This window comes from Haliotis rubra, unplaced genomic scaffold (assembly GCF_003918875.1).
Source record: "Haliotis rubra isolate DU_JTF1 unplaced genomic scaffold, ASM391887v1 Scf973, whole genome shotgun sequence".
Classification (NCBI taxonomy): Eukaryota; Metazoa; Mollusca; class Gastropoda; order Lepetellida; family Haliotidae; genus Haliotis; species Haliotis rubra.
This window is the reverse complement of record NW_025767716.1, coordinates 106,934-125,255: the sequence shown is the minus strand read 5'-3', so window position 1 is coordinate 125,255 and position 18,322 is coordinate 106,934. Positions and strand designations below refer to the sequence as shown.

At 40.2% G+C, this 18,322-nt stretch overlaps 1 protein-coding gene and 1 long non-coding RNA gene across 3 annotated transcripts; both read left to right on the top strand.

Annotated features, from left to right (window-relative positions):
• Window positions 1-1,642: 1,642 nt before the first annotated feature.
• LOC124265353 lies at window positions 1,643-11,710 on the top strand. Its single transcript, XM_046700128.1, has 4 exons — window positions 1,643-1,817; window positions 6,677-6,820; window positions 8,448-8,675; window positions 11,478-11,710. Exons 1-4 carry the CDS (start codon window positions 1,643-1,645, stop codon window positions 11,708-11,710), a joined length of 780 nt encoding a protein of 259 aa, XP_046556084.1.
• A 1,020-nt stretch (window positions 11,711-12,730) lies between these two features.
• LOC124265351 lies at window positions 12,731-17,329 on the top strand. 2 transcript variants are annotated; one of them, XR_006895435.1, is made up of 6 exons: window positions 12,731-12,836; window positions 13,174-13,289; window positions 13,613-13,775; window positions 14,895-14,996; window positions 16,880-16,899; window positions 17,245-17,329. It is a non-coding gene; the product is annotated as an uncharacterized LOC124265351 (long non-coding RNA). The 2 variants fall into 2 exon arrangements; XR_006895434.1 differs by having other exon boundaries at window positions 12,735-12,840.
• The last annotated feature ends 993 nt before the right edge of the window (window positions 17,330-18,322 follow it).

Sequence of the window (18,322 nt, the reverse complement as noted above, 5' to 3'; positions counted from 1 at the left end):
CAGAAAGTCAAAGTCATCGTCCAACGGACTGTCCGGGCCGAAACGCTTGTACACCATGTTTTAAATAACAGATGTTAGTTGCAAAATGTGGTTTCAACGTGGCACAAGGCAGCTGACAGATGACTAATACCACCTACGAGATTTCACACTAACTAATTGTGTCAGCTGTAGCCCACAGTTCTCTACTTCGACCGATTTCTTTCAACAGATATACTCTGCAATTATAAAAACGCAATGGTAGAAAATTTGGAAATAGTTGACGTTTTGCTGACATTAATACAAAACTAATACCAGATATGACTACTGTGTGCGTCAAGTATGATTTGTGTGGGTGAAAAGACCATAACAGTCGGGGGGAAAGGCAAAACAGTAGTCACGTTCGAGTATGGAATGAACAGGCAACATATACTTCTCTTCAAAAGTTAAGACTCACTTAAAGCACTCTTTATATGTTATAGTTATATGTATATATATATATGTTACATCGAAGATTGACTTCTCCACTAACCTGGGGAAACCAACTGCAGCTGAATTGCACGAGGATCATGCATCAAATTGCTGAAAAGCATGTGCAAATATCGTGCATGTGAACGGCTGCGTTATGGTGTAAAGTGTTGTTAAGAATTTGCCAATTTTCACTGATTTCATCATTTACTGAACTCATGACAACAATAATCTTTGAACGTTCCGAATTTGTTTCACAATACATTAGTTCATGTGTGAACAGTACCATTAAGGGATAGTTTGCAAAATTTAGTTTATAACAGTTGTCTGAAGTAAGTGGCTATATTTACACTTGTGATCCTAAACTTTTGATGAGAAGTGTATATATTTGGGCTATGGGAACGATGGGTTTTCCTTTATCTGTCATCACAGTTATACAGCAAGTGAAAGTTGGAAACATGCCACGACTGCAGACGAAATCGGGCGGCTACAAACAGGCGACTCGACATCGGTCGTAGCCAGGCGTTCCTACTCATCACCAAGCACCATTACAAGACCATGGACCGCCTCCGTGGTGTGGTGGTTAGAGCGTCTGCACGGAGAGCGTAAGGTCGCGGGTTCGATCCCCGACCGCGTCAAACCAAAAGGACGATAAAATATGGTTCTTGTTGGTCCCTGCCTGGCGCTCGGCATTAATGGGTACAAAAAGGACTGGTCGGCTCGGAGTCAGTATAATGTGTTCGAGTAGGGCATTCATGCTTCACTGCGGCATGGTATCTCAGTGGGCTAGCACTATAAAACCAGTTTAAGTCTGGGCTAGTACAAGCAGCCGCACATACACATAAACACATATGGGGTATATACCCTGACAAATATACATGTAGTTATGTAATTAGCTTGTCCACCATCAATTGCGTTTTAATATTTCTGCCCTCAAGAGGACAAACACATCAAATAAAACATATATATAGAGATGGTCCCCAGTATATGCTTGAGCCACTGTTGAATAAAAAACGCCTTTAGAAAGATCAGAATATACGAGATAACAAATAGGTGAAACTTCTGTTTCCCGAGGCCCGTTGAATGCAGGCCATCCACACATGACTGCGTTCCAGTTTCAGCGGACAAGGTTAAGGTTGTCGAGCATCACTATAAATTCGTGTAACAGGCTCATACTTGTCAGCAGCTGTTTAACAGAATGAAGATGTGGCTCTACTCCAGATGTGTACCGTGTATCTTGCTGGCCATCCTCGTTCCATCAGCATCAGAAACCATACCAGATAAGATTGCCACTCTCCTTGGTTATCTTCGTGATATTGACACCGAAGTAGGAGGCGTACTGGGGATCACTGACGATCAGTGTCCATGCCTTGGTAAGTAGAATACCGTACCTTCCTTCATAGTAAATGTATGTATGACAAATATTGAAGATGGACCTTATGCAGCTGAAAGTTACAAATCATACAAATGTTTGTGTACAGTGTGTGACTAGGATGCCTAGCATTCTTCCGGAAACATAAACACAACCTTGTAATGTTCAAGTCCATAATAGGCAATCAAGTGACTGATATAATAAAACAACTATGCTCTTGATCGAGGTTAGCTAGGCTAACCATTAGGGATCTTTGAATATCTTCTTCATAAAATTTATAGGACACAATTTTACGTTGTTACTTAAACTTAAACGTGCAATAGTATCTCAGTGGCTTTATACACATAATATTAGTCATCTTCTGTTATAAATTGAAAAGCCGTTAGACATGCGAAATTGACTTGGCGACGGACTTGTCCACTTCTGTTATTTCGCTCACATATACATGTATATGTTTTCGAAATTGGAATTTCATTTGATAATTTCCTCGTAATCCCGATTATTTTCAAATTATATCAACTACATGATGTTTTCGTGGGGTTTTTTTTCGTTGCTCTTGTCATTTATTTAGTTTTCAAAATTGCATATTTTATGTTATTTTGATTAATTTTTCTTACGTTTTCGTACATTTTCGGCTACATTAGAGGGTTATTAAAATATCTCGCCCATGAGCGAGAATATATACTTTTGCTCAAAATGAAGGTTTCTTTTCATGTTTTGGAGGAAGTGAATGAGCGAAAGTATGTTTATAAGTATCAAGACACAAACTCTAACTCAATTTGACTTTATTCGGTTAATTTAGCACGTTAATAAACAATCTCGCCTATTGGCGAATAAATTTGGCCCATGGGCGAGAATATTTACTTTTGCTCAAAATGAACGTTTTTTCATGTTTTGGATGCAGTGAATGCGCGAAAGTATGTTTATTCGTATGATGACACCAAATTAAATCAATTTGACTTCATTCAGTTAATTTACCGCGTTATTATATTATCTCGCCTATTGGCGAATAGATTTCTCCCATAGTCGAGATAGATAAATAACGCTCTAATATCGTAAATATTTACTTTTGCTCAAAATGAATGGGTTGTTTTTCATGTATTGGGGGTTGTAAATGATTGAAAGTGTGTTTATTAGTATCATGACACAAAATTTAAATCATTTTGACATAATTTGGGTAAGTTAGAGCGTTATTAAAATATCTCGCAAATGGGCCATAATATTTACGTCTTGCTCAAAATGAAAGTTTTTTTCATGTTTTGGGGGTTGTAGATTAAAGAAAGTATGTTTTAGTATCATGACACAAAATTTAAATTATTGTGACTTAATACGAGAGCGTATTTCTTATTTGCTCAAACTTCATGTTTTGGAGGTTGTGGACAAATAAAAGTATGATTATAAGTAACATGGCACAAAATTCAACTCAATTTAACTTAATTGGGCTAATTTAGGGTGTTATTCAAATTAATATTTTCATTTGATCAAAGCTGATGTTTCTTTATATTGCAAATTTAAGCTTGAAAATACATGCAAGTATCATGACACAACTGTATTTTAACTTGATTCAGCTGTGATACAGTAATGTTATCACTCGCATTTTTGTCCGAATAAAATGGGCCTACAAAACTGTCCTTTCCTCTAAACTGATTTCGTGGGTGGGTTCAAATACAGCAAAGGTGCAACAATTATCACCAGCACACACATTTTGAGCGTTATTATATCAAACGATTATCGACTTGATTCCTTTATCAAAAGTTTTAGCGTGTGATCCTACATATTATACACGATGACGTGGAAGTGAACTGGTCTAAACAAGCGTTTAATTACGCAATACGCATGACGTGTTCTCTTGAATCACTAGTGTGTAGTGTAGGTGCAGTGTTCAGCCAGAAGACTTATAAGAAACTTTTGACATTAACGTGAAGCCTTTTCCGTCTACGTTCCCAAATAGCCTCAATGAAAAGTGTTTGGTCCCTGTTCGAGACGGTGCTTCCCAAAACAACTTAAAACTCCCACATATACGCTGAATTGTTCGGATCTATACACTAATATTATATCTACCTGTCAAAAGCGCCTTAAACATGTCAGATGTATCCTGAATTGTATTGAGAGCCATTGATTAGTAATATACATAAATTAACATGTCTTTTCCTTTTATTGTGTAACTACTCACAACATGGCAAGACTTAGATTGAGACCATTCTGATTTACTGCATTTTGTTAACTGCCTAGAAACTGATGTTCCTATTAATCATTTATAATTTTAACGTCCGTGCGAGTTCTACCGCGTTAGATTAAATCTTCTAGGACGCTGTCGGTACCCATGTATTTCCTCACGAGGCAGTTCAGTTTCTTTGCGTTACCCTTGGCAAAAACCTGTCCAGCTGAAAGGATAAAATGATATGACACTCAATGGAAAGTAAGGGCCTTATAACTGATCAACGCCCTTAACCAGATCGTATATTATTCTCTCTTTATGTGGATTTTTTAGCTCACGTGGAGTATTTTTATAATATTCACTAACAAATACCGTCCGTCTCCGTGGTGTAGTGGTTAGAGCGTCCGCCCGCAGTGCGGAAGGTACCGGGTTCGATCCCCGACCGCGTCATACCAAAATACGTTCAAATAATGTTGGTCCCTGCCTGGCGCTCGGCATTAATGGGTACAACAAGGACTGGTCGACTCGGAGTCAGTATAATGTGTCTGAGTGGGGTATTCATGCTTCACTGCGGCATGGTACTTCAGTGAGCTAGCACTATAAAACCAGCTTAAGTCTGGGCTAGTACAAGCAGCCGCACATACACATACACACGCATGCACGTCGTCATATGAGGGAAATATTCTCAAGCACGACGTTAAACCCAATTCCACCACCACTAACAAATACCATTGATCTAAATATCTAAGATTATTTTTTAAATAATTTTGAAATTTACCAGATCGTATATTATTCTCTATTTATGTGGGGTTTTAGCTCACGTAGAGTATTTTTAGAATATTCAGTAACAAATACCATTGATCTAAATATCTAAGATTATTTTTTCAATAATTTTGAAATTTACCAGATCGTATATTATTCTCTATTTATGTGGGTTTTTTAGCTCACGTGGAGTATTTTTCATAATATTCACTAACAAATATCATTGGTCTAAATATCTAAGATTATTTTTTAAATAATTTTGAAATTTACCAGAAGTGGTCGGCGGAGCTGAACTACGGGGTGGTTCGGTTGGTATTACATTTGTTTGTTTTTATATTTTGTTTTGGTTTCAGGTTATGGGGTTTGGATTTTTTTACATTGTACTTGTTGACCATGTGGGATTGTATGCAAACTAGAAAGCATGTTTTGATTAGAACTATAGGTGTTGCAGGTTTGGGTGTGATTTAATCGCCTTAGGAGTGCCTGTAGCGTTATGTGCGTGTTAGTGTCCAGTGAACTCTGGAGCACTATTCTGTGTTGTTGTTGTGTAGTAGGACATGTTCGGGTGTAGATGCTTCGTTGTAATGTGTGCAACCTGATGGTAGTGTTGCATAATTAAAATTGTATGAATTTCGAATTTGGAAGTATGACAGAAGTTGTTATTTTCTTTTGTGTTGGTGTGTGTGTGTGCGTGCGTGTGTGTGTGTGTGGGTGTGTGTGGGGGTGTTTTGTCTATATGTGCATTTGTCTGTTTGGTGTTGTTGCTTTGGAGATGGGACGACTTTAATTTTCCGTTTGGTCACCTTTTAATGGATGAAAAAGTGTGTCTATGTTATCCATATTTAAATACAGCATTTAAATATATTGTAGCTGGGGCATACACTACTTCATGTTTTCTTATAATCCGTGATTTTTTTTATATTTGATATTTTATTAAAGTAGCTAGGTGTAAGTATTTGTTTTTTATTTGTATAATGCTGGATGCACAAAGGTTTCAGCATTGGATTACATATAGGTCTTATAAAGGCAGCTACAGGTACAGGGCGCTTTGTTTTTCACAATGTACTGCGTTGGGCATGTATTCCTCAAGCCGAGATAGTGTCGTAACTCACGGGGTCATATCTTTTAAGGCGACTGAAAGCACAGGATGTTCTGTTTCACTGGTTATACCCTCATACTAATAATCGTGAGCATTCATCTTTCACACTGGATTGCCTTGCTACATAACTCTAAAAAGTGCATATAGTCGGCACAACAGAGCAAACGAACACTTACTAGAGTTTTGTGTAGTTATGCCACATTTTGTCTCCTTTGAGCGTTTGCAGGTGTCCCTCCTGTGATGTCGTCCAGAAAATCAAGGTTCACCTTGCAGTTACTTTTTATCGAAAGAAGCATAGCCGTCGTTGTGTGTCTCGAATATCAGACAGTATATCCGCACCAATCATTGGTATATATAGCCACACAGTAATTTTGCAGTGTACTATAGTGCACGATTGTATTCTTGCACGCACAACACGACTTGGAAATATTTCCATCGTCCGATTTTGTAACCAGTATGTTACAAAATATATTCGTTAAGCTGCATACAGCATTTCAACAAAATCGATTGCATATAGGTAGTCTTTCTGTTGACCTACTGCAATTTTCAATTACCTTTGCAAGGCGTAATGAAATGGCAGTCAGAATGTTAAATAATTATTGGCATCATGGGTTCACACATTCATGAGGAAGCACTAGTTGCCTGGATATGTGCGCTATATAAGTATCCTATAGTAATAATAACAATTATGAGTAACGATGAACTGAAATGTTTATTTTGAACAACATAGCTCACACATTTGGCCTTCATATTCTTGAATGTTGTTCACAATGAAGTTAAAGAAAAAAAGATAAGTAAGATACACTGTATTTTGTGTTACAAATAATCAATTTTTTTGCAGAAAACGTAACCCTGATTGGAAACGAAACATTTGACGATGTGGAATGCTTTGAAACGAAGGTTGAAGTCTTCAGGAACAACCTAAATGCCTTAATCACATTTGTTGAGTCTCTCGACAGTAACACCACAAGAACGTGCCCCGAACGTATGTATTTTCAGATAAATTACACATAAGATCACTGTCAGAAAGTTTAAACTGTTCACCAATTCTTAGTTCGACCAGATGCATGAGGCTCGGTTGGATCACGGAAAGTCAGGTTCAAGGCACATCACACCTACCTGATGCGGGTACTAGATCTTTAGGGTATGGTGTTGAAAACACTAGAAATATAACCAGCGCAAATCTTATATTCGAACCGGCGAGCTGGAGTTTCTGGTACGCCCAGATGAAGCAACTCTTCTACCAGAGGGGCCGTGAAGATCCGGGTGACATCCAATGAATGGAAGTGTCTCTGAAGCACATGGATATTTCTGACTATTTCCGGACAGAATAGACCCGTGAAGATCCGGGATAAAATTGGTCTTCAGTTACCCATGCTTGTCGTAAAAGGCGACTAATGGGATCGGGTGGTCAGGCTCGCTGACATGGTTGACAATGTCATCGGTTCCCAGTGGCGTAGGTCGATGCTCAGGCTGTTGATCAATGGATTATCTGTTCGAGTGCGGCGTAAAAATAAAATCACTCACTCACTTGTTGCAGAGTTATTTGTCTGACCTTTGACATCTGAGCCACCTGCCCCATCTAAGTACAGTTAGCAGTAACTTGCTTGTCACAATTAGTTAGAGCAACCATGTATGGCTGAAATGACCCAGGATACCAAAAAAGCTGATTTGATAAGGTTAAAGATCCTCATGTAAACCTCCATGATGGGATTCGAAAAGTCATGGAAGTCTTATGGGTAAGAGAAAAACAGTTAACCCCGTCAGCAGATAGACATGGTAAGGTGAATCTGTCTGATCATCCCACACCCGTTACACACTACCAAGGGCCGCATTTGCAGGGTATTGAATTTTTCAGTTTGCTCACATTATATATTCCCTTCCTAAGCCCCGACGTATCGACCATAACAGTTTTTTGTCCTGTAAAAGGATCCGAGGCACGAAGTTAACCCAATTCATCAGGTTTCAGTAAAGCGGTAAACGTCTAAGATTTGCATCAGTTCTGGTTCACCGACCATGTTGGTTTACCAAGCATGCGCGCCGTGATATAACTGTAATTATGTTCAACACGGCATACATCCCAACTAACTGATTCATTCACATATCAGTTACATATCCATTTCCTGAAATGCCATTCCAAGGTTTAATTACAACATGTTACAACCCATTCCTAACTTTCAATTGTAAACATCTGCTGGTTACAGGAATTTGCAAATGTATATGCTGAATATTTTGTTCCGAATCACTATCTTTATCCCCTAATATGCAATACATGTCCACGATGAGTTTCTGTGGATGCGTACAAGTAATCTTTGAGAATTCGCATTATATGTTACTCCTCAGGGAGATGTGTTTCTCATAGGTTACACTGATTCATGGTTACACTGGTTATAAATTTCTGATTGCATAAAAAAACGTAAAGATTACACTGCACAGAAGTATATAGAAGCCATTATACCTAGGGTAAGCTGATCCTCATGATCAAGTTACTGTATTGTTGTCTTTTTTATATTTGCTAGGTTGTTTTTCGATGTTCTTGAATGTTTGTTTGTTTGAATATGCATCTGAAGTATTTGTGTACACTTTGTGTAATTGTGTTCTGTTTCGTGAAGGTACCGGTTCAATATTCGTGGCCGCCTGTGATTCACCGACTATTGCTGAGGTGGATCCTAATGGTTTCATCCAGAATGGATTCCAATTAGCTTCGAATGTTACTGGCTGGACGTTAGGACCCTTCGATAACGACTCGTTTGAGTTTGACTACTTTGGAAGCGAACCGTTTGTGCTCCGATGTCTGAGTCTTCCAACTGGTATGGAGGTTGTGTTGGGTAACAGCACTGGTAAGTTACAAACAAGTTATAAATTTGAAAGTTTAGAGTGCGGTTAGAATAGAATAATACTTTATTGCCTTTTCAGGAATTTGTGTTACATCAACAGAGCTACTGATACATCATACACAACATATTTACATAAGTTAAGTACCTTCACATTTGTTTAAAAGAGATTGGTATTTAGAATAAAGGATCTTCGGGCTGTCTTATTATTCACATCTGGAACTTTGTAGCGGCGGCCTGAAGGGAGGAGGACTCGAATGCAAGTAGTGAGTTGGGACAGACTAGCTCATTTTAGCTCTGAGATGATCTGAGAGAGACCCATACCAACAATGGAAGGAAAATGTTAAAATACTCTGAATAAATGCTACACAAAATATGACATCATAGATGGGTTAACGATTTCATGTGCATTGGCTTCCAGTTACTTCAAATTGTTCTAAGGGGTGGTAATAAATTTTATCTTTCCTCACACATAAATGCCGTTTTCTGATTGGCTGAGCACTCTTCTATTATGTTCAATGTACCCCGCTACATAGATGTACCCCGCTGGGAATGCCGAACTCATTTGGTACTTGGTAGTGGTAATTCTTTATCTCGAATAACATTGAATCACGTATGATGTACGGAAATTACCGATGTTTTGCGAATGCAAATCGGTGGAAGGAAGATAACTCTAAATTTGTTTCTCTTGTCGTCTTGTCGTCTGGTACTCCATACTATGATCCAATAACCGTGCTTCAAACAGTTCAAAATTACCATGTTCGGTCAGATAAATACGTTGTTGTCTGGTCCCTTGGGGCCCATGGGTTGATGTACCCAACATCTCCAACTTTACCTGAGCAAATACATTCCTTCCCAAACTCAGAATGGAACCCAGGAAGTGGTCTCAAAAACGCAACCTGTTCTCGGAGATGGTACGGTGTTCTCCATGTTTTTCATGCAACTCATGCTGCACGTGCTCTTCACAAGGACCAGCCCTATAAAATGCACCCCTCCCCCCAAACCTGGTTGAAACATTCACATTACAACGTCAGCAGGATGCCGCAACTCACGACAACTCGCGCCAGGAAGACTTCAAGCTGGCCACACCGCACAAGCCGTTGCCAGTCACTTCCAGGCCAACGTTCGGACCATCTACAGGCTGCAGCAACGTTTCCGGGCCACCAACACCACAAGTGATCGCCCTCGTACTGGCAGACCAAGGGTGACCACAAGACGACAAGACCGCCACGTTGTGCGACAGCATGTACAGAATCCCTTCATGCAGGCATCCGAAACAGCACGCCAGACAGTGGGAACACACGGAAGCCCAATCAGTACTGATACAGTACGCCAACGTCTTAACAGCGGGAACCTCAATTGGCGTGGACCTATCCTCACCACTCGTCATCGGCGTGAACGTCTACAGTTTGCCCTACAACACCAAAACTGGCGATACAGGCAATGGAGAACTGTTCTGTTCACAGATGAGAGTCGGTACTGCGTATCAACTGCAGATGGCAGAACAAGAATATGGCGACGACGTGGCCAGCGTTACTCAGACCAATGTGTTATGGAAAAGACTCATGGGGAGGTACAAGCATCATGGTATGGGTTGGAATAGGCCTGAACCAGAGAGTGGGTCCTGTGGTGTTCCAGAACCTTGGTCCAGGGAGAGGAGGCGGCATCACAGCGGTGCGCTACATCGACCAAACTCTCGGACCCTACGTCATACCACATTTCGCATGTCACCGGAACAACATTTTCCAGCATGATAACGCCGGGGCCCATACTGCCATAGCTACACGGGACTTCCTACAGCAGAACGGGGTCAACATTACGCAGTGGCCAGCCCTTAGTCCTGATTTAAACCCAAATGAACATCTTTGGGATGAAATTCAGAGGAGACTGAATAATGTCAAGGCCGAAAACAGCCGATTTATTGCGCCAGGCCTTTCTCAGAATGTGGTTCGAGGTGCCAATGGCCTTCATTAATCGATTGGTGCACTCCATGCATAGACGCTGTGCTGCAGTTATTGACGCTCCTGGTGGTCACACTAGATACTGAAGTCAAGGGTCTGAATGGACTGCAGGCGTTCACGTAATGTCTTGAAATTGTGCTGAGTTATTCATTGATGTGTCAAGATATCGTATACAAAACATGTTTTTGATCCGCTTATTATGTCCATTTCTGTAATGATTTGATGACAGTGGCTATCTAAGTTTGAATTCGTACTGACGTTTTGTTTGTTGCTGAGTATATATTATCCTCAAACACACACATATAGTTTACCCTCACACACACACACACACACATACACACTTACGAACTCACATACACATTCCCTCAAATGCACAAAGGCCGGGGAAGAAGATACTTATGTATTGTTTGAAGACACGGGGATCGTTAACCTATATATGTTTCTATGTATTTTACAATCCAATATTTTCTTTTCCTCTTCTTGGTTTTGGGGACGGTGGGGTAGCCTAGTGGTTAAAGCGTTGGCTCATCACGCCGAAGACCCGGGCTCGAATCCCCACATGTGTACAATGTGTGAAGCCCATTTCTGGTGTCCCACGCCGTGATGTTGCTGGAATATTGCTAAAAGCGGCGTAAAACCAAACTCAGTCAATCAGTTAGTCAGTCTTCTTGGTTTGTACGTCAAGTGAAGATTTACCCAGTCTTATCAAAAGTACAGCAATATCAGTCTGTCGGGCGAAAACCAGAATCTAACCGCCGCGACAGAATCTAACATTAATTGATTGTTTTTCACCTTTCTTCACAGCAAGTGCATGACGTTTAACAGGTATGTATGATTGTGTTCACAGATGATCCATTATCAATGACAGCAGAGGGAACTGGCATTGCTTACTTTGAGCCAACGAACGAATTGTATGTAGCTCTGACCTTTGACAACAGCTCATTCAATGGAGTGTATGGGTTCAACAGGACCAACTATCCACAAATCAGATTTCTCTTCCCGTATGATGATGGCACTCCCGGGAGGCTTTACGTATCTGGAAAGTATGTATATAATGTACACAATGAAGCTAATACTTGAATTCAACTTCTATAACAGCCTGTGTCGTTGTTTTTCAAATGTATATAGAAAACAACTCATTTTCCATTCTAGTAAACAATGTTTGCAACATTACGCGGATAACTCACATTTATACTTCGTAGGAGGTTTATATGTTATTTACGACAGGGAGGCGCATCATATTATTTGCTGTTGGACCTGTACATATATAACATTACGTGACAGAATAAAACGTTTCCTATTTTGAGAAACATAGCTACTACAACAAAGTAGAAGGTAACACACAACACACACACACTACCTCTCTCTTCCCACACACACACACACAGAGGGATCAGATTAGTGCTTGTATACAGCTGAAACACCAGCTGTAGGTTGAATGCTGAGTAGTCACTGCTGAACGGCCAGGGCACAAAGTCACATTATGTCTTCGTCTTCAGAAGTCTTCTGCATCTCATGAAATCTTGAGGGTCTGCTACCGGAACTACCAGGAACATTAGCTGGAAAACTAATTGAGTATCTCTCTGAGAATTGCTCCTTGTGGTTTCTCTCAAAATGAGGTTTATCTGTCTCGCATTTTATGCAAAGCTTCGAATCGCATCGGGACTGTTACCCATCCAAATTGCAACGAACAACTTGTTATTGTCGACTGACGTGACCAGTCATCTGTCTTTACGTAAATGAACCCGTGAAGACCCGGATTAGAACTGATCTTCAGCAACCCATGTTTGTGAGAGGCGACTAACGGGATCGGGTGGTCATGCTCGCTGACTTGCTTGACACATGTCATCGTATCCCAATTGCGTGGATTGATATTCATGCTGTTGATCCCTGGCTTGTCTGGTCCAGATCCGATTATTTACAGACCGACACTATTATAGCTGGAATATTGCTGAGTGCGGCGTAAAACTAAACTCACTCATTCATTCACTTTACGTAAATGGTCAGTTTGTACAACCAAGGCAAAGCTACGGCGAGGTAACTAGAGATATGAAGTCGTAGATAGCAACTTTTAAATTTGGTTTTGTCAACTAGTTGTGTTAACGTCTTGACAAGGGATAGAGGCCTCTTGTTGACTTCCAGGGCGTGTGGCATTGGCGAAACCATTTAGTGTCATCAAGCCGCTGTAGTCACATCTTGACCTGTGGTAGGTACTTCTGCTGAGAGGGGCGGTTGGGTAGCCTAGTTGTTAAAGCGTTGGTCCGTCACGCCGAAGACCCGGGTTCGAATCCCCACATGGGTACAATGTGTGAAGCCCATTTCTGGTGTCCCCGCCGTGATGTTGCTGGAATATTGCTAAAAGCGGCGTAAAACCAAACTCAGTCAGTCAGTCAGTACTTCTGCTGAGCTCTTGTAAAGCGTGATTTTACCGCTAGAGTGAGTAGTGTTACAACAGTACGTATCTTGGGATTTGTTCTCGACCCGCCATCCTGAGTGTCTGCAAATATATAAAACCCACATGAATTACTCCTTTCCTCTTTCAGCTACGTGTACATGAATGATGGCCAGAAGATTCTAAGGATTAAGGAAGGCGACGCTTCCTGGACTCTAGTAACGATTTGGTCTGTACCGGTCGTTTCGTTTGCAGTTCAGGATGATGGTGAGTAGATTGAGCTTAATAATAACAACTCAAGAACAAACGAACGACAGACCGATGCCCTGTGCATAACAACCATTTCTAGGGCGCACATGCAGCTCTACAACCAAATTACACTCCCAAATGATAGAAATTTGAAACCACTTGACATTTTATTTTTCAGCCAGGAACCGGATTACATGATGTCAAATATCGTACCGTGTCTAAGTCAACTAAGTTTCAACCAGAACGAACATCCCCAAAATATACATTTGTAGTTTAGCCCCATGCATGTCCCAATTACTGAGAAGAGTAACTTATACACGCGATATTTGTCTATGGTACAGGTACACTCGTGTTTTGCGAACAGGAGGGATCCATAGCTACCTTTAATCCAACCACAGGGATATTTTTGCAGCTGAAATTGCCAACTATTAATGCTGATTTCTGTGAAGATATTGCACTGCGCCATTGTGATGGCAGGATCTACGTTGCATTCAGGGAAGAACAGTAAGTAAACTATAAAAAACTACATAAGAAGAAACAGCATGGCATGTATGGGTTACTCCACCCATGCCTGTATTTTACGATGCAAATTTGGTATCGGCAAATCGTCGAGAAGAATAAGTCGTATTGAAAGTAATTCGACAGAAACTGTTAGGTTCACTGGATGCTAAATCGTTGCGGCCCCTTTACCACAAGTTGGATAGACAGTTACCACAAGTCATTATTTCGTTCTATCGATGTATTACAATTATATCGAGACAAAGTGACCCGTGAAGATCCGGGGTAGAATAGGTCTTCAGCAACCCATGTGCTTGCCATAACAAGGCGACTATCTTGTCGTAAGAGGCGACTAACGGGATCGGGTGGTCAGTTTCGCTGACTTGGTTGACAAATGTCATCGGTTCCCAATTGCGCAGATCGATGCTCATGCTGTTGATCACTGGATTGTCTGGTCCAGACTCGATTATTTACAGACCGCCGCCATATAGCTGGAATATTGCTGAGTGCGGCGTAAAACTAAACTCACTCACTCACTCGAGACAAAGTTGATTACATAATATCAGATGTGAAACACGGAGTGCAAGTAGCCGGAGGGAAGTAGTACCACACGATCGCGTTCTTCCTCTGGACATTCTAGTAGATTTATGTTTTTTAGGTTTCAAGTTGCCAAAATAATCTGTCCGCTTTAAAAACATACGCTGTGTGAGTTAATGCGTGGCATTTATATTGTGTTGTTCTTTAAAAATATTGTTTTATGATTATATGCTAGTCTTACGTTTACAATTGTGATAATCTAGATATTTCACTTTCCTTCGTTGACAGATAGTTATAATGTCTAAGTTTATTTTTGATATACAACTCTCATATGGCTGAAATACTGCCGATATGACTCACTCACTCGCTCGACCTCAGCTTCTTTTACCTCACCAGAACAGAATATAGCTCGCCATAGCTCGTCAAAAGATCCGTCTAACGTGACATATAATTATATGTCCTGAGATTTTGATAAGCCAAAGCGAGACTAACATCTGATTTTTATCAGATGGAAATCTTATCTTGACTGTGGCACCTGTTGTTTTAAACGAGTAAATTATCTAACTGAATAAACATTTTCTGTTTCAGACATATTGAGGTTTACGACGAATCTACTTTGATTCAAGACTTGCAATACACTCTGAATAACGCAACATCATGTCCATCTCTTCTGCTGGACCCTCGAAGATGGTATGACACGTTGAATATATGTAGTAATACAATAAATTGGCATGAAAATGTAACAAACGCACTAAATTCAAACGAACGTTTATCTAGTTTCCATCAAGAATAGGTTGTTGTTGTAAATTTTTCTGTCGTTTTTAGAAATGAGTATTTTCCTAAATCAAAATATATTGTTTCTTCATTGACACGATTCGTTCCAGTAGCACATTAAACAACATGATCATGCACAATACTATTGCAGAACATCGATAACATAGCATTGTTTGTCACCACTTCGTGCTTCTTTTATCGTTGAATGTATTCGGCGCTTTGCGGTCTAATAGTCCCATCAGAAGTCCCATCAGTACTACCATGAAATAAAGATGGCCGAGGTCAACATCCATAACCAAGTGGTCCCTTACCTACCTTACCGTAGAAATGAAATAAATTTCCTCAAAGAAAGCTTTCGTTTATTTGAAGATGGCATTGAATATTTATGACAACATACGCCCTGTAAGAAATATTCCCACATAGACAATACATTCAGCTATTCTGCAAACGGATTAAATGCATGGGGTCCTTATTCTGGCGAAGTATCGAGAAAATTGGGTTCTAAATAGGAACAGAAAATATCCAAAAGACTAAAGTTATATTCAAACATTGAATACTGCAGTGAAAGATAATTCCATTTGTAAATTTGAAGTTTAGATGTTAATCTGTGCCAGTGGTATTTTGATAATACACTTATTAATATATCAGAAAATGGGATCAAAGAATTTAATGCGATTTTGAAGAACGTACGCAGGTACCAATTAGATATTATAATTTCTTAAATACTTGTGCAGCATCTGTACAAAAATGGAAGTGAAATTCTGAAATGTTTAGTAATAAAAACACACGAAATGTTAAAATGACATATACTAAAGTTACATGTGACATATGAAATATCAGAAACAGCGTTCTTTGAACAACTTGGACCAGCTAATGTCAATATAGATAATGGCTATTTGTGCCATCAGGTGTAAAGTTGCAATTTTGAAGTGTTGGTCTAATGGCAGGGCACATCGCCAAAGTAGTATAACAAGGGCGGGAATTCAAATGACCTCCACATCGTACCTGTATATGACATTATATGACGATGTGCGAACCCAACCGCTGCCAACTGTGTTCAGTAGAGGTCGCAATGCCATGGCACAAACTACACGAGAAGTATTGCCCATGAATATTTTTCCTCTCACGGAAATCACAGCCTTGAAGCTGCGGGTTAGAATTTATCTTCAGCATCCTAGGCTTGTCATTACAGGCGAAAACCGCCTCCGTGGTGTAGTGGTTAGAGCGTCCGCCCGGAGAGCGGAAGGTCGCGGGTTTGATCCCCGACCGCGTCATACCAAAAGACGTTTAAATATGGTACTTGTTGGTCCCTGCCTGGCGCTCGGCATTAATGGGTACAGCAAGGACTGGTCGGCTCGGAGTCAGTATAATGTGTCTGAGTGGGGTATTCATGCTTCACTGCGTCACGGTATCTCAGTGGGCTAGCACTATAAAACCAGCTTCAGTCTGGGCTAGTACAAGCAGCCGCACATACACATAAACACGCATGCACGTCGTCATATGAGCGAAATATTCTCAAGCACGACGTAAAACCCAATTTCACCTCACCTCACCTCATTACAGGCGACGCTGACTTAGCTGACGCATGTCATGGCATCCCAGTTGCAAAGATTGATGCTCATACGGCTGATCATAAAGATTTGCCTGGTCCAGACACGATTATTTACAGACCGCCGTCATAAAGCTGGATCATTGCTGAGTGCAGCCTAAACCTAAACTCGCACACTCACTCATCGAAATCAAGATACGGCATGACACTTCGGCCACAATAACAACACATATATGTTTTTTCTTTTCAGCTGAGCCTTATTCGAGGAAGGTGGGTATATAATTTGTTGCAATTAAAACTTTAGACGTCTGTGTTTTCTAGCAAGAATATTTGTTTACTGTTATCTGATCAGCGTACTTACATGTATGTTAAATCCACTGGAGGAATTCAAGGGTATTTGACTCAAAGAAAGTGCTGGAATATTGCTAAAATCAGCGTAAAACTAAACTCACTCAAAGACATGTCAGCTTGTCCTATGCATGTAAATTTACAATGTACCTCAAATTGGAGCTTTGTGATTAGTAATTACTTAGCTAATTACTTATTTCATATCTGCACAAAATACAGAATACAGAATAGGCGTCGTTGATATCAAATCTTCATTTGTCTTTTCAGATCGGGATGGGAGACCGCGTTATCAATTGACTATGTAACCATGTCTACATGTATCCAGATAGCAATAAAAGCTGCTTGCACTAACCATGCCCGTTGTCATCGATGTGTACACGTAGGGTTGAGAAACTAAATGATGAATTGCTCAAAATGCAATTTGTATATTTTACGCCGAGTCATGTTTCCCGTCACTTTGAACAGTATTCTAGAAAAGCCGCAAGAATATAGGAAAGAGAGTCACAGGAAAAAAAGTCACCGAAAAGAAGTCACAGGAAAAAAGTCACAATACAACAACATATATTAGTGGGTTGTAAAATTGCCAAAAACGCTAATTAAATTTCTTAATTAAATCAATTACATAGTATATTACTTCGATTATGCTTTGTTAATATAGTAGTCACTGGGTGGCTTCTCAAATGTAATAAGAAGACATGAGATTCGGTTTCTGATTCTGACTGGGTGCTAGAGCGAGTACACCGTGTTTTGTTAATAAATGGTCTTTCAAATGTTTTCAAAACACTATGACCAAAATTACTTTTGATATTTTTGTGTCATGAGACTTGGCTTCTGATTCTGACTGAGTATTAGAGCGAGTACAACGTGTTTTGTGAATAAAGTGGTTTTTCAAATGTATTTGAAGGACATGTACACTAAGCATGCAAGTCGTAAGAACAGACTCTGGTGGATATGTACAAAGAGGTGCAATATGTCATGAATTTAATACTATAAGTTGTATGCTTCTCTCGAGGGTAATACGGTCGGATGTACGCCTCTTTGTAGCAGGGTCACCCGAGCCGGAAATATGCATGTGTTTCAGAGACACTTTCGTTAATTGGATGCCACACGTACATTCATGATGGAGACTGAGTTGGGGGAAGATTTGTGGGCGGAACATGGTTGAAAGTTGGAAGGGGCATGTGCACAGGAATCCCCATGGATGGGGTATGTGTTTGGAGGCTGAAAAAAATATTATTGATGGGAACAAAATTGTTCTGAGGAGAAGTGGGATTAATGTGGTGAAGTGGGATTAATGTGGTGAAGTGGGATTTATGTGGTAAAGTGGGCTCTAATGGGTTACAAT